This window comes from Vanellus vanellus, assembly GCF_965231255.1.
Source record: "Vanellus vanellus genome assembly, chromosome: 16".
Taxonomy (NCBI): Eukaryota; Metazoa; Chordata; class Aves; order Charadriiformes; family Charadriidae; genus Vanellus; species Vanellus vanellus.
The window spans coordinates 15,004,310-15,020,539 of record NC_138921.1 but is presented as its reverse complement, the minus strand read 5'-3'; the positions used below and the strand labels follow the sequence as shown (position 1 = coordinate 15,020,539).

Sequence of the window (16,230 nt, the reverse complement as noted above, 5' to 3'; positions counted from 1 at the left end):
TGCTAGAGATTAATCTAGAGATAGGCGGCCCTTTGATTTGACCCACAAGGCAATTATTTAATGTTTAATGACTACATTTTCACATAATTTAAGCCATCTACAGATTCCTTTATAAAGTTACTTTAGAAGAGAAGTTAAATTTTCTTGATGTCTCATTCCAAATTAATTCTTAGAAGCATCGTGGGTGGATGTCATTGATGCCAGATCACTCCAGGTTTTCAGCTACGCACAAGAACCCTTCCTTTCTGTTGTTACGCTGACGGCATGCTGCAGATTTATCAGAAGCTTGCAAAAGCACAGCCATTTCTGATGGCTTGTGAACGTAGAGAGACGTTTTTGCATAGTCTGGGATTGTATCAGTTTCCCTTTTAGAAGAAAATCAGCTTATTTAGATAGGAAATCTTCAGTTGCTATTCTTAAGCTATTAATTGGCATGAAGACACCAGAGTTGAAATAAACCATAAAGTGTGTACAGAAAACTGTCAGCGTGTTCGCATTGAGACCTACTCCAAGTCTGTAGCTGCTCTGGTAATGATGCATGCTGCTTATTCTTAGCGTGAAAGGAAGTTGCTGTTCCTGTTCCCAGTTTGTGTAGCTGAGACTTCACGGCCTGTGTTAATTTAGGTATTTTTTTTTTAATCGGAGAATTGAAGCCAGGACAGCAGACTTGCAAATAGTGACAGGTTACCTATCTCAAACTTTCAGCTTCTTGTCTGATATTTCTAAGGGCTGTCTCCAGACTATGGAATAGCTGGTTCAGGGCTGTGCCTGCTTAACTCGCGGCATGGTGATTTCGGTGGCCAGATGTTCTTAGAAAGGATGTTTTCTAGGCTGAACCTGAATTCTGATATCAAATTATTGATGTAGAAGAATGGTAGAAGATATGCAATAGCAATTATCTCCATGGGGAGCAGAGAAAGCTTAAGACCCAAATTTGTATAAATAGAAGTCGATTTGTTTTGTCGGAATTCCTGTTAACTAATCTCATTGTTTGTACAGATAAGGTCGAGAGCTAAAATAGAGAAAATCCGAGCCAGTCTATTTAACAGTAGTGATCTCATTGGTCTGTCAAGTCTGGATGGTGAAGATGAACTGATGGAAATGTCAACTGAAGAGATATTAACTGTTTCTACTGTAAATCAGAGTTTATTTGATACACAAGGGAGCCCAGCACTAGAAGATTATTTCAATGATAAGTCAATAAAAGGTATGTGGCTTTCATATTGGCAAATATCTCATTTGTATTGTGTGGTTTCTTTGGGACATACAGGGGTCAGATTCTGCCTGCTGGTGTAAATTCAGTATGACTCACTAATTGATGGGTGACAAAGAGGGGGAGCCAGGGAGTAATTTTTAAAGCAAGTTTCCTCCCTCTCATCAGCTGGCAAGCAGCTATTTGCAATCTGAATATTGCTCAGCTGCCTTCACAGCTAATCAAACAGGAAAAAACAAACAGCAGCAGCAAAAAAGAAAACAGAAAAAACACACACACCCCCCACAAAAAACTCCCCACCAACCCAAAAAACTACTGAGTTGTTTAGTGACTTTTTTTGAGAAAATAGCTACTGTAATAATTTACCACTGTTAGACACAGCATAATTTTAGAGTAGAAACCGTTCGAGTAGAATGGCTAGTCATTTATATTCTCTGGTAACGTGAGAGTTATACAGACCCTAATGCACCTGGAATATGCCAGAATCCTGAACTGGGGGGACAGGGCAGGATAATACTTGGAGGAAGTTCAGCTGACTACTGGTTCAATTGATAGGTGTCAGTGTGTACCTATGCAACATAATTTTTATACTGGCATCATAAATAATCTACTTTTTTATTACCACTGCAGCCACTCAAATAATAATTACAGTATGTGGCTAAAACAGGAGAAGGCATTCAACTCGCTGTCATAGATGGGGTATTAGGGTGCAAAAAGTTCAGGTCTGCTAAAAGAATTTTTCTAAGTGGTTTTTCTTTCTTGGAGCAGGTAGCAGGTGATAAAATATTTTAGCTGAATGCAGAACGTTGGTTTTTGGGGTTTTTTTTTTTTTTTCATGTTTCAAATTCTAAACGGTTGTCATGGTATTTTATACCACATTGCATTTCCTTTTTTTCTTAGGTGAGAAATTGGTCCCAGGTGCTCGGGAAGTCCTCACAGAAATATTTAAAAGCTGCGTCCATTCTGAGCAAATGCTGAGCTTAACTCCAGCGAAACCCATTAAGGTTGCTGATATCTATCTTAGCAAAGAGCAGATAAATTCTCAGACTCCTGGAAACCTCCTTCATGTGTTCTTCACAAATGTCCGTCCTCCAAAGAAGGTGTTAGAGGATCAGCTTACTCAGGTAGTGCTTTGAAAACTATTTTCAGCATCTTTTTGTGTAACTTGAAAGCATTGGGTAATTATTCGCTTTCTGTGTTGGAAGATTTTAAGGAAATATGGTGTGCCCAAGCCAAAATTTGACAAGAGCAAGTACAACAAGGCGGGCAAAGAACAGCATCCAGTGAAAGTTGTGAGCACCAAACGCCCTGTTACTAAACCACCTACAAAGGAAAAGTCGATGCTCAATAGTGTCAGGTTGGTGTCTTCAGCCTTTTGACAGTTGCAAAACATTTTGATTTCTCTTTAGGAATCTAGATTTTATTCCCCCTCCCTCTGTATTCCCATGGACTAATTGGGAGGGGGAAATGTGACTTTGAGATCATAAAAGACCCTCAAGGAATGTTTTGGTTTCTTGAACAGAAGAAGGAAAACTTTAATCCTAACATTCACTTTGTTCTGTAGCCGAACAGCCTTAAGTGAGAAGAAACCTACTGTGAAGCCAAAGTCTCCTGAGAAGAGCAAACCTGATGAGAAGGACCCTGAAAAGTCTCCCACAAAGAAACAGGAAGGTAGTAGCTGTAGAGAATTCTTCTGTAGTGTTACATCACAGAAAAGAAACAAATTTTTTGTACTGGCATGCTTATACGATGTCATGATAGATTTGGTTGTCTTTGTTTTTAATGAGGCTAACGTGATGTTTTTTCAATAGTGGTTTAAAATGCTGCTTTTTATTTGTGTATCTGTAAATCTGGACTTAGCAATGTCAGTGAGAGCAAACCACGCTCACGCAATTCATGCCACAGTGTCTGTAAGCCGTGGGAATCATTGGGTAGAGAACTGACTTCCGAAGAGGTATAGTTTCGAGGCTTTTTTTGTACAGTGGGAGATTAGGGTGTCATGGGGTTGAAATAGGTGGTTTAAAATCATGTTTCTCAACTTATATAGGAAAATTATTAAGGTACAAGAGGAAAACTGGATGAAAGAGAAGCTTCAGGTGCCTCATAACTAGTCTCTCTGTGGAGGAGACAGCACAGCCGTGCCATGACAGGGCTTAGTTCCAGGGTCTTGCTCGATGCTTCTTTTTCTAGTTAGGTGGAAGAGTGAATAGTCATGAGCTGGGATGCTGCTCTTCACAGCAGGAAATGCCAGGTTAGCTCAGAAAAGGGGAATTTCAGCATTCGGACAAATATGGATCCTTGATGTCTGGTTAGATACATCAGTGGAGCTATTCCAGAGGGCAGCTGGGGGATTTGTGTCCTTGAGAGGAAAGAATGAGTGCCGTTTACTGAAGGCCAGATTGGACCTGATTAGCGTGATGTTTAGAACTACTCAAGAAACGAGCTGTGCTGGGTTGGGTAGAACCAGGAGAAAGCTGTCAGGTAGCCACCTCATACACTCACCACTTGCTTGTGCGGTGTGTAGGCTTCATAGTAAGGCATTAACTGTTTGATGGTCCTATCTTTGCCGTCAGTTCCTGAGGAGAAGTATTTGACACTGGATGGATTTCACAGATTTGTGGTTGACCGATCTAAACAGGATATCCGTAGTGTGTGGAGAGCTATTCTGTCCTGTGGATATGATCTACATTTTGAAAGGTAAATTTTGCAAGTCTTTTTGTAAAGCCGATACTGGTTAATGGTGCTCACTTTAAAAAAAAAAAAAAAAAAAAAAAAAAACAACAAAAAAAACACCAAAATAAAACACAAAAAACAAACTAACAACAACAAAAGAAACCCCCACCTTGCTCCCAAGTGTTGCTACTCCAAGTAGCTTTAACCAGTGTGTTAGTAACATGCAAACTTCTATCCATGGCTGCAAAGCCTGTAGAGAAAATTGCTGGTTACTTTCTGAAAATGTACTTTAAAAGAGTCGCTGTGCTGTCAAAATGCAGGTGCCTGACTTTCCTGAACACAGCATAGCTAACGAAATCATGTGCTGTACTGTCCTTTATACCTTCCAAACTGTAAAATAAATTGCCCTGATGAGAATTGTGGATCCATCTGGTTGTCTCTGGTTTACTTCCACAACAGCTTTCTATTCTGCGCACGGGGTATTTGTGTGTACTGGCAGCGCTCTCACTGAGTCAGTAGTAACGTAGAAGAGGGAGCAGTTACTTCCTTGTTAATATTGTACAGGAAGAAAGTCCCTTAAATGAATCCTCGTTATCTCCCTGTGTCGAGCCGCAAGCTAATTGCCACTTCATCTTCCTCTACATCCACTTGAGAGCATAAAGATGGTGCAGTAAGTAAGCTTAATAGGCAGCTCCTCTTTTTCTTATTACTTAAGAACAGTGAGGCAGGGTAGGTGATAAATCGGTTCTTATTCTTAAACTGGAATTTTTGTAATGAAACAGCTCTGCTTAAGGAAAAGGGAGAGAAGTAGAAAAAGGTACCTGGTGGTGTGCTCAACGTGCTCTTAGTAAGCAGTGTCGCGCTCAGGTTTCAGCAGGTCTTATGCCTTTTACATTTCAGGTGTGCCTGCATTGATGCAAGACATGCTCAAAAAGCGTCCCGGAAATGGACGCTGGAAATGGATGTAGCTCTTGTCCAGTATATTAACAGGCTTTGTCGTCACCTTGCGATTACACCAGCACGGCTCCATCCCCATGAAGTTTATTTGGATCCAGCTGATGCAGCAGATCCCAGAATTTCCTGTCTGCTGAGTACGTATAGATTGTTTGCGTAGAGACTTTCTTCAGTGGAAGAGCTGGGTAGTGCTCCTGAAGGACCTGGCTGTTGCCCAGGTGGTTGGGACGTTCCTTTGGAGGCTGCAGATTAGAGCCTCTGTGAGCCGAGGGGAGCACTGTGAGTCGAGGTCTTCTCTCTCCATGGGTGTGTTTGGGCACCGCGGTGCCTTTGGCAGGGCTGATAGTAGTGCACTGCAACCGTTCTCTGCTCCCTCAGCGTACCTCCTAGGTCAGGCCGGAGCAGGAAGATATCTGGCAAGTTTAGCTTGCGGGGGGAAGGACAGTTGGATTTCAGTTCCAGACCCAGGCAGGCTTCAGTCAACTAAATCCTATTCTAAGTTTTAAGTTCTTTAAGAGGGTCCCCAGCTAATGTAACTTCAGTGATAACAAAAGATACTGGACTCGGACACCCAGAGACTGAAGATCCAGGAAGGAATATCATGGATCATGGCTGTTCTTGCGTCTTCAGCCCTCTTGTTCATGTGCGGGGGTCAGGAGGGGCTGGTTTAGAAGGAAGCCTGTGCGGCTCCTGCACTGAATCCGCTGGGAAGGTGGACTTTGCAGTAGGCAAGGAATCTCTTTATCTCTCTGACTGGACGTTTCCTACCTCAGACGTTCCTGTGGAAAGTCTACGCCTGCGGTTTGCACTGCTTCAGTCTCTCAATACAACATTGGAGACCTTCTTCTTACCGCTGGTGGAGCTCCGGCAGACCGAGATGTACGCTAACAGTATTGCTGCGTTACTGCAGGAGGCCAAAGGTCAGTTTCTGGGGGAACGTGGTTGTGGCCTAAAAGGGTGCACTACGCGCCACACTGAATTGCTTAATATATTTTGCAGAACATTTGAATGCGGTATACATGTGACAGAAAGGAGAACATGGAGGGGAGAGGGAAAGCGAGGTAGTGAGTGGTTTCAGTGTACTAACAAAGGCTTATCGGCTTCGTTCGCAGCCCAGTCAGCTGGCACACGGTCTGTCTGAGGTGGTAGCCAAAAACCAGCATTAACCCAAGGGCATTTCTCAGTGCGGGAGTTTTTTCTTTTTCTTGCATGTATTTTTAAAGGCGAGGGGGATTATTCTTGCAAGTAGTTAATAGACACCTGCACCTTTCTTGACCATGGAGGGAGTTGGCCCATCTTTTCTGTCTGTGGGTGGCCTTCAAATGTGCCTTTATCTTCTTGGGGGTATCAATAAATTAAAATTCTTTGTTAGTCAACAAGCAGCAGATCAAGTGAAAGTCCCAGGACATGTTGGCATCCTCCTTGTCATTGAAGTTGTAGAATTAGAGAGATCAAGAAAATACTTACCATGCAGCAGCATTTAAAATAGTTCTTACAAACCTTCATTAGGCAACAAACAAAACCGAGATTTAGGTCAGTACGTTTCCCAAACGTTTTCTTCTGAAGAAGGAGAAGATACAGAAGTCACCAAAGGTGTCAGTAGGCTTTTGTATTGGCCCAGGTAAGAAGAAAACCCACCCAAACCGTGTAAACCCGGTATAGAGAAGTGAGGAATGTTCAGAGATTTTTGTCTTCTATAGAGCCCGTATTTACGGTGCAATGTGACAGCTCTGTTTTTTATCATGTTTTCCTGCCTCTTGGATTACTGTCAAAGCACCTCAGGTTTCTGAAAGCTGTTTGGCAAAGTGTTTCTGATTTACAGAGTTACTGGTGGAGTTGCTGGGATCTATTTATATAACATTAGAATTGCATTCATCAGTGTTCTAACCCAGTGCACTTCTTCCAGTAAACATTAGGAACAAATACTTAAAACAAAGAAGAAAAAAAACCCCGTGTGGGTTAGCCATATCTTACCTACTCGATGAAGATGAAATCGTTACTCTACCATTGTCCATTAGAGAATTTCAGAAAATAAGGTTGTAGAAGGATAGATTAACTGAAATCTGTGTTTCTTTATTTAGGTTTAATCTTTTATGACACAAAAGTAACTGTCATGAACAGAGTGCTGAACGCCACGGTCCAAAGAACTGCTGATCATGCAGCTCCAGAAATCACCCTGGATCCCCTGGAAATAGTTGGAGGTATGGAAACACTTATCCTTTTCAAAATTCACTTTAATCCATTGCGAGAAGTCAGATCTGTTTTAACCATGCTCAGATGCTTATTAATGCAAAATACTCTGAGTTTGGGGATTTTATTTTTTTTTTTCTTTTTGTTCTTAAATAGGGGAGATCCGTTCTTCAGAAAATTCCTATTTCTGTCAGGCAGCGAGACAGCTTGCCTGCGTGCCGTCCTCGCAGCTCTGTGTGAAGCTTGCCAGCGGCGGAGACCCCACGTACGCTTTCAACATTCGGTTCACAGGGGAGGAGGTTCATGGCACAAGTAAGTCGGGATTACAGAGTTGCCAACATGGGTGACGTTGGGTACAGTCGCGAGAACTGTACTCCAGTTGGAATCCCAAGTTTTCAGCACAGTGTGGCTCATGTTAACTTTAAGGCGCAGCGCTACCTTTGGGCTGTTTGTAGCCCTGCGGATGGAAAAGAATGAAGCTTCCAAGAATTAAGCGAGGCAGATGGTTAATTTTCCTATTTTAGGTAATAAAGCAGGAAGGATGAGTGCCTGGGCGTGCAACTTAGCTAACTAGAGCAAGTACATAGAGGAATAATAAATTGTTTGAAGCATGGGGAGAGCATTGTAAGAACGTCTCTTCAGGTTGTTTGGGTGCTCGGGTGTGGTAAACCCAGACTGCGCTGATAACAAAGATTTTTTTTTTTTTTTTTTTTTTTTTTTTAAAGTACTTTCTTGTTAGTAACGAGCTGGGGAATGCTCCTGTGGTTTTTATTGTTAAAGTGATGTGAGATTGTATAGCTAATAGATTAAGACACCATTAGATACTAGTGCAGGATACATTATCAAACGTAGTTGTCGAGGAATGTGCAAGTGGTACCGATTAAAAACGGTCGTGCCCGAGCGAGGTGTGTTTGAGAATTGTTTTCAACTTGACATCAGAAGTACGAACTCCAGCTCGTCCCAGCCAAGCTGAAGAGATAGTGAGTGTGGTGAGGGTTTTGTTGCTTTAAAAACTGTCCTTAGTTTTTGCAGTAAATAGCATTAAAATTGCATCTTCCTCATTTTTGTGAGGAGACGTACAGTATTTCTTGTAATCATTTTAACAGTTTTCATGCGACTGGTTAAAAGAATGAGCCTCAGAAAGGGACTGCCCTGACTTCACCTGACCAGCACAGGGACAGACTCCTCGTGATGGAGGAGTACAGCTTCTCACCAGGAAGTGTTCAGCGATAATCTTACTTTATTAAACAAGAATATTATACCTTCTCTTCTCTTCATACTATATTTTGAGGTTTCGTTTTGTAAGATCTTCGTTATGTGGCTGCTGTGCAGCCCCGTTAGATCTTGAGTGTCTTTGGGGGTGCTGCGTGGGTTGCGTGTACTCCAGGAAGAGACTGGATTTAAACAAGAGCCGGGAAAATCTTGCTTTGCGGATCTGTTGAATAATTGATAGGGCATCTAGGCAAATATCAACGGTGTGTCAAAGAAGCAAATTGATTGGTGCTGTCTAAATTAATGCTGTCTGTGTACTGATGGTTATACGTCCTTTTGGGGGATTTGTGGGGTTATATGGAGTTAGAGAAGAAAAGCCCAAAGTGCACTTCTCGTATTACCCACTAGTGTCATCTATCAAATCGCGTAAAGGAAAATTCTTGTAAGTGTGCACCTATTAGCTGAACAAAGGGCTCCTTGAGGCCTTCTCTCAAGGGCAATTCTGTTCTTCTGAAAGTCTGTGGTGGTTATTGACAGTATCTATAAAGAGATAAATGTTCTGTCCGCAACTCAGCATCTGTAATGATTTCTGATGCATTGTCTCACTGCTTTTAGCTGTGGAAATTCCCCGTCGTTGTGACGGCAGCGCCATTCATCTTCTAATCAAGTAATGAATTCCATTTGCAAGCCAACTGGTGTAACAAATGTTTGTGCTAGTTTTACAGGTAGAGCGATGGCAGACAAAGCAGCACTTAGGGATTCAGCAGGAAGCAATTCAGTGACTACTTTTTGCATGTAGTTTAACTATTTAAATGTGGACTTGTGTGCGAATAGCAGGCTGGCAGGGCTGGCATCTACCCCACCCTTGTTTAAGCCACATATTGGTGGAGTCAGAGAGGTTAAGTGCGTAAATCTCAACGTGATTTCAAGGTGAACAGCAAATTCTGGCTTAAAAGGCAGCGGTATCAATCCTCGGAGGGCATTTCATTATTGTGCCACTCTCTTTTGCAGGTGGATCTTTCCGTCACTTCCTTTGGCAAGTTTGTAAAGAGTTACAGAGCTCCTCGCTCTCCCTTCTCCTGTTGTGCCCGAGCTCTGCAGTGAATAAGAATAAGGTGTGATATCTCAATGCAAGAAATGAAGTTTGGTTTTTTTTCTCTTTTGGAATGCATGTGTTGAAGAGGAGTAGAACACATTCAGTTAGAAATACAGAGAGAAGCTTCAGACCAACAGCCCCCGTTAGCACATCGTACCAGACAGGGCTTGTGCCTGATAGAGCTGAAAATGACTGTTGATGAATCCCCTGTTGCACTTCAAGGGGCGCTGCAGGGACTTGAAGAAGTAGCCGAGTAGTCAAAACCACAAAATGTAGTGGGATTAAGACTCCTGGTCAAAGTTCACTTAAAGCGGATCTGGTTCAGTTGTCTGATTTAGAGATTGTCCATCCTGAACTAGTGAGGTCATGTTCATAGAATCACAGAATGGTTTGGGTTGGAAGGGACCTTGAAGACCATCCAGTGTCCCCCCCCTGCCCTGGGCAGGGACACCCCCCCCCAGCCCAGGGTGCTCCCAGCCCCGTCCAACCCGGCCTTGAACACCTCCAGAGATGGGGCAGCCACAGCTTCTCTGGGCACCCTGCGCCAGGGGCTCACTGCCCTCAGAGTGAAAAATCTCTTCCTAATATCTAACCTAAATCTCCCCTCTTCCAGTTTGAAGCCATTCCTCCTCATCCTATCACTCCATGCCCTTGTAAAAAGTCCCTCCCCAGCTCTCCTGGAGCCCCTTTAGGCACTGGAAGGCCGAATTCAGCTGGTGTTACTCAAGGAACGTCACCAGGAAAGTCAGTTGTGTTGAGAATAGAGTAAGACACTCCATCCATGCTGTGTGATGCATATTTAGTGTCCTCCTGTTTTGTCCAGTAGCTGTCTTATAGAAACAAGATAAAGCTTATGGCCCAAAGGATTTAGAGTAGCTGAGGACAGCTCGTTTCCTTCAAGACCAGCAAGGCAGCAAACCTGGCTTTGCATATCCAGACTGTAATACAGAAACATCCCACAACCAGGGAGGTTTAGATACCGAATTGGTAACACCAATGCAGAAAAGTCTTGTGAATGCTGATTAGCAGAGCTTGTAAAAGCCGGGCTCTCGAGGAAACCATCTCAGTGGTATTGCTTTCGATCACTAAGTGGTAGGATAATGCACTATATATAGTATTAGTGTATATTATATGCAGACTCCACTTGAGCAAATCCTTTTGTAGCCAACTAAACAGTATTTGTCGTGTTCAAGTCAGTATTTTCACAAGGCTGTTAACTTGTGGACCTGCAGGGGATGTGTCTGTTGCTCAATACTGGTTTCTGAGCTCTATTCTGCTTTTTCTTCTGAAGGGGAAGTACATCTTGACGCCGAGCCCTATAACCTACGCAGAGGAGCAGTTGTTCCATTTCTTTGGGCAGCTCTTGGGTATTGCGATTCGAGCGGATGTTCCTCTGCCACTTGACCTCCTGCCCTCCTTCTGGAAGACCCTGGTAGGAGAGCCGCTGGATCCTGACCTCGATCTCCAGGAAGCTGACATCCTCACCTACAACTACGTCAAAAAATTTGAAAACGTGAGTAACTTTTTCCTTTTCCCTCCCCCTCCCCTTTTTTTTCTTTCCAGCGTTTCTCCCATAAGCACCTTGTTCTAATAACTGCAAACTTTACTGCCTGCCCTAAATGATAGCGCTTGGCTTCGCTGCTGGCAGATGTTTTCCGTGTGAGCAGGGCCATGAAGTGTTTTGACTCATCTTACAGGTGCAGGGTTTTACGTCCCGATGGCTTGGAGAAGCTGCTCAGTCTCTTCTGCTGGGAGGCACGGTGAATTCGGGCTTCTGAAACATTTACTGGAACTTGGCAGCACTAAACCAGAAAATAACCCACCAAAGCAATTAATTACTGGCTTTTGCTGTCTGTGCTGTCTCCAGAGGACAGAACGAGCGCACTTTGTGCGCTGTGGTGATACCTTAAATCAGTCAGAAGAATAGCGTACTACGGCATGGTGGTCAGCGTACTGTTCTTGTGTTTTGTGACAGATAAATGATGAGACAGAACTGGAAGCTCTGTGTGCAGAAATTGCTTCTCAGCATCTAGCAACAGAGAGCCCTGACTGTCCCAACAAGCCGTGCTGCAAATTCACCTACCTGACCATGACGGGGGAAGAAGTGGAGCTTTGTCCCAGAGGCAGACACATTCCAGTGGGGTAAGGAACAGCTTTCTCGGCAGAACATTGTGCTGGGTTACGTGGGAAAGAAGCATCTCTGGAATTGTTTTCCAAGCACCGGGCTCTCCAGAGATGCTTTTGTAACAAGCTGAAGGCTGGAGCGATCTGGGAGAGCTTCACATCTGTTGGCAGGAACTTGGAATCATTTGTGCTATTTACCGCCCGTTGTTCCGTAAGGAACGGGCAGCTGAGGAGCAGCGCTTATCAGCTGCTCGCTGGCTGCGGTAAACACTCCCGGCTGGGAGCCTTGTTGAGGGATGGGCCAGTGTGAGAGAAGGAGAGGAAGCTGAGGAAAGCGGGATTAAATTGGGAAGCATCAGAATGCCAATAGCTTAGTGCTCACTCGATTAATCCTTACTATACGTAACGGTCTGGGGTGGGGCAAGAGGGTTCTTTCACGCTCTCCTTTCTTGTCCTGAATCTCTGCCCTTGCAGATGGGAGAACAAGGACGTGTACGCAACCGCGATCCGGAGCCTGAGGATGCGTGAGCTACAGACTCCTGAGTGCATGACTGCAGTGCGTGCTGGACTCGGGTCTATCATTCCCCTCCAGCTTCTGACTACCCTGACCCCTCTCGAGATGGAGCTGAGGACGTGTGGGCTTCCATACATTAACCTGGAGTTTCTCAAGGTGTGAGGAACTGCAGCTTCTTTGGCAAGACTTACCCCTCTGACATGGAGAGGAGAGGAGAGGACCCTCCCAGGTGGAAGGTGTTAGAGGAGAACCTTCTGCTTGCGGTACGGCCGGGACGGTCCTACGGAGCACCGGCCTGTACTTGGACACCCCTCTTTGCCCCCAAGGAAGTTTTTTTTTTTTAAGATTTCACTGGATTGAGGAAATACTAGGAGTGGTGCTTGTTCCAGAGAGAAATAATGAATTTACTTTTAAACGTCACATTTTAAATCTATCTCCATTTTATTGAGATTTATTTAATATTTGCCACTTGAACTAAGGGCTGAAAGAGCCATTGCCCCTATTTTGAATTGCAAGTAACTTCTGAAAACCTAAAATTAATCTGTAATAGACAACTTGTGGTCCTATATACTTTCATTTTGTTACCAGAAGAATTATGCCATAAAAAGAGATGTTCTCTTGTGTCTGTAGTTGTAGAATATTCTCAACCATGGGTGTTGGCATTGGTTTGTGTTTACCTTAAACAGCAGCAATGCCGAACTGCCCCGGTCCCACGTATTAAAACAAAATTGCAACGTACAGTACCTGCGCGCTGGGGGGAGCACAGCGAGACGAGCCCATTACAGAAGCTGATGGGTGAAAAAGATACAGACCCACGTATACTAACACTCTACCATGGCCGAATTTCTTAATGATTTTGAAAAGGCGGGAGAACTTGGGGAGAGAGGTGTAGTTACCGTCCCCTTCTGTCCTCTCCACGTGTAAGCGGGGAAGATGGATGAAGGGAGAAGTGAGCAGCAGCGGACCCTGTGCTGTGTTTTCTCTTAGGCACACACCATGTACCAGGTGGGCTTGATGGAAACTGATCAGCACATCGAGTTTTTCTGGAGCGCGTTGGAGATGTTCACTCAGGAGGAGCTCTGCAAGTTCATAAAGTTCGCCTGTAACCAGGAGCGAATCCCCTTCACCTGTCCCTGCAAAGACGGAGGCCCTGACACTGCCCACGTCCCGCCGTACCCCATGAAAATAGCCCCCCCCGACGGAGCTGCAGGTGCGTTCGCCCTCTGACTGCTAAGGCACAGAAAATCTGTTCTGCTCGCGTCGTGCTTCGAGCTAGCAGTTCCCCTTTTTTTAACTTAAACGTGCATTTAATGCAGAAAGAATGACAAAGGAGAGGTGGGTAGTTACAGCTGTAAATAAGAAGAGAGCAGACCTGTTTTTAAACCAGGTAAAAGTAAAATTTAAAATAAACTTTAACTACTTAAAACCGTTGCCCTCTAGAGACAGTAAGTGACTTTGTATAATATTTGTCTCATATGCTTTTAAAATGAGTGAACTATCAGCAAAATACTGGCCTGGGGACGGGCTGTGAAGCCCAGCAGTGCTTGAGGTTTGGGAGATGCGGGCAGGAATCCTGAATCTGTTTCCTCTGATGCTCCTCGGTGGGGGGTGGAGAGGGGGAAGGTGCTTTTGGAGAAGAAGGTGAATAGCGGAGGCCATGTCCAAACTCCCTCTGGCGCTTCTTCCCCCGCAGGTTCTCCGGACTCTCGATACATCCGTGTCGAAACGTGCATGTTCATGATCAAACTTCCTCAGTACTCTTCGCTGGACATAATGCTGGAAAAGCTCCGATACGCCATCCACTACCGGGAGGATCCGCTCAGCGGCTGAGGGGGGGAAGGGGCTGCCGAGAGGTGACTGGATTGTTTCACGACTCTGCTAACGATGGAAACCCTTCGATTCACATAAAAATACCTCCTGTAACACTGTGTGATGAGCTGGAGGTTAATTTATTTTCTGAACTTTTGTTCCCGTTACAATAATTACTGGAAGACTTACATTTTGTATTTGTAGACTTTGTGGTGGACTGGTTATTTTGCTGCCTTGTTTGTGGAATATTTGTAGGATAGTTTAGTAAAGACCGGTTTGTGTATAATTTAATTTTGAAAAACCTTTAAACATGTACATTTCTAATTTTGTAATTTAGAACGGTATTACCCATGCGAACACAACAAAAGAGAGTTCGGGAGCACTCGGAGGCGGAGGCTCGTAGATCGCTCTCCCCTGAAACGTTTTTGAGTACAAAAATGGAATGAGTCGGGTGTGGGGAGGGAATCGCTGCGAGGCACCTGCAGGGCCAGAGCACAGTGCCTCTTGCGGCGCAGGCAGAGATCCTGCAGGATTTCTGAGTTGTAGAGCAGAAAATACGCTGCCAAACTGCATGTTTAAGTTTCCACCATTTTCTCGTAACTTTTTAACGACAAGCAAGCACACGGGGAGCTGCCACAGTTAATTTGGGGTTTCAGCTAGACACTTTCGATCAGCAAGATTTATAATTGAAAGAACAGTGAAAGGGCTGTGATTCAGTCGGGTTCTCGCCCTAGATGTTCTTGAATGTCTGCTTTGCTTAGTAACAAAATAATTTATTGTAATTAAACTAGTAGCAGAAACAAAATGGCTTCTGTCTGTATGGTGTAAGATACCACAGTTCAAGCTTATAATCTGTGACTTTATCCTATTTCCTAACAAGCTTTCAGAATACTCGGCGTGTGCTTAAACACCCGTAACTCGTTTTTGTACTCAAAAATGATCTGGGATCTAAGAGCAAATTATCCTGAAAATGTGACACCCGAAAGGAGGGTGAGGTGGGGGGAAGGCACAAAGTTACACGGTAAAGCTGCTGTTTTCCATGGAAAGATAACAGCAGACTACAGAGAGAGAACAATCCTCTCGGTTTCACTTTTGTACGTTGTGAAATACGTTCAGCGGTGGTTTCCAAACAACACGTCACCACGTGTGTCTTCCTTTACTTGTATCAAAGCGGTTGCTCTGCACCGGGACACATTCAGAAGGACGGCAAAGTGGGAATTACCCGCAAGCTAAAGAACTGAAGAGAACATGCTGAGATCCCGCTGTGCTCCTCTGCTCGGTACTATATGTAAGTGAAGTGCCAGTACTGAGCTCCACATTCGTTATTTTCCTTCCGATGTGCTTAGCGCACATCAGCCATGCGAAAGGTCTCCGATGGTGTGTGTGTGTGTGTGTGTGTGTGTGTCGCTGTACTTCAAGGTTGGTCTTACGTGTCTCTTTAGAAGACGCCATACGCTAATTTGGCTCGTCTCAGTGGTAATGGGAATTGAAAAAGCTGTATTTATTGTATATTATTGTGAATATTGGGAACGGTGAGTGTGTGGTACTTGGAAGATAAAGTGTGAGTAAGAAAGAAAAGCCTAAACCAGTGTGTATATTCTTGTTCTTCGGTGAGTGAATGGAACAATGTGTGTGCAGCAGTTGTAGAGGTAGTCGTTGGCATACGGAGTCTGCGATCCTGTGGTTAGGAAAGCTGTGTTACCCTTCGCTTGCATATTGCCCTCTCAAAGGAACAGATACGTGTAGGATGAATATTTACTCTTGAATCTTGTCCGTTTCCTGGTAGAAGCATTTATGTAGCTGAGCAATCACTGGGAGTAAGCGCAAACACAGCGGGAGTTTACAAAGACCAAGTGGAAAACTAAGCAGCTGGAACGGCTCGGAGGTCCCCAACAGGCGCCGCAAGGGAAGGTGAAGAACATCAGCTGAACTTCATGGCGGAACGATTGTTGCCGACAACGATACATTTGGGGTTTTTGCCCAGCGATTGGATCACAGGTTTGCGGTGGGTTGACATCGCCCGTTTCCAGCCCGTAGCGCTCGGGGAGGGCTCGTGGTGCAGCGCTGTGCTCGTGGTGGTCCAGACCTCGGTGTGCCAGTGCGTTCCGTGGCACCGGCTACAGCTGTGTGTAAGAAACTGCTGCTAATGGCTGTCTTCTCCTTCCAGAGAGCACATCTGAGCGGAACACGGCTGTGTCCTGGCCCTGATGAGCGTGCTGTAAAGTTACTTGATACATATTTATTACAATTAATTATTTATGATTACAGATAACAAACTTTTCGTCAATGCTGTTTACACCTTGCCGTGTAAATGAAGCATCTTATACAGGAAAAATGTCACACCAATAAATAACCTTCACTGACTTTGGTTTTCTTCTGCAGAACGGTATGAGCCCTGCAAGAGAATGATTGGGGGGGGGGGAGGGGGGTGTTGGCTTTTGGTTT

The 16,230-nt window shown here is 44.4% G+C and overlaps 1 protein-coding gene across 1 annotated transcript in view; it reads left to right on the top strand.

Moving 5' to 3' along the window:
- Positions 1 to 14,266, top strand: part of HECTD4 (HECT domain E3 ubiquitin protein ligase 4) — a gene marked incomplete at its 5' end in the record, with an annotated part of 75,712 nt that extends 61,446 nt beyond the window's left edge. The window contains 15 exons of the mRNA XM_082491434.1: positions 1,000 to 1,207; positions 2,114 to 2,337; positions 2,419 to 2,570; positions 2,778 to 2,884; positions 3,787 to 3,910; positions 4,787 to 4,977; positions 5,614 to 5,760; positions 6,922 to 7,041; positions 7,187 to 7,342; positions 9,254 to 9,357; positions 10,630 to 10,851; positions 11,314 to 11,480; positions 11,937 to 12,132; positions 12,964 to 13,186; positions 13,670 to 14,266. Of these exons, the coding sequence (XP_082347560.1) occupies positions 1,000 to 1,207; positions 2,114 to 2,337; positions 2,419 to 2,570; positions 2,778 to 2,884; positions 3,787 to 3,910; positions 4,787 to 4,977; positions 5,614 to 5,760; positions 6,922 to 7,041; positions 7,187 to 7,342; positions 9,254 to 9,357; positions 10,630 to 10,851; positions 11,314 to 11,480; positions 11,937 to 12,132; positions 12,964 to 13,186; positions 13,670 to 13,806 (2,478 nt within the window). The 3' untranslated portion in view covers positions 13,807 to 14,266. The remainder of the gene's footprint in view (positions 1 to 999; positions 1,208 to 2,113; positions 2,338 to 2,418; positions 2,571 to 2,777; positions 2,885 to 3,786; positions 3,911 to 4,786; positions 4,978 to 5,613; positions 5,761 to 6,921; positions 7,042 to 7,186; positions 7,343 to 9,253; positions 9,358 to 10,629; positions 10,852 to 11,313; positions 11,481 to 11,936; positions 12,133 to 12,963; positions 13,187 to 13,669) is intronic.
- Positions 14,267 to 16,230: the final 1,964 nt, after the last annotated feature.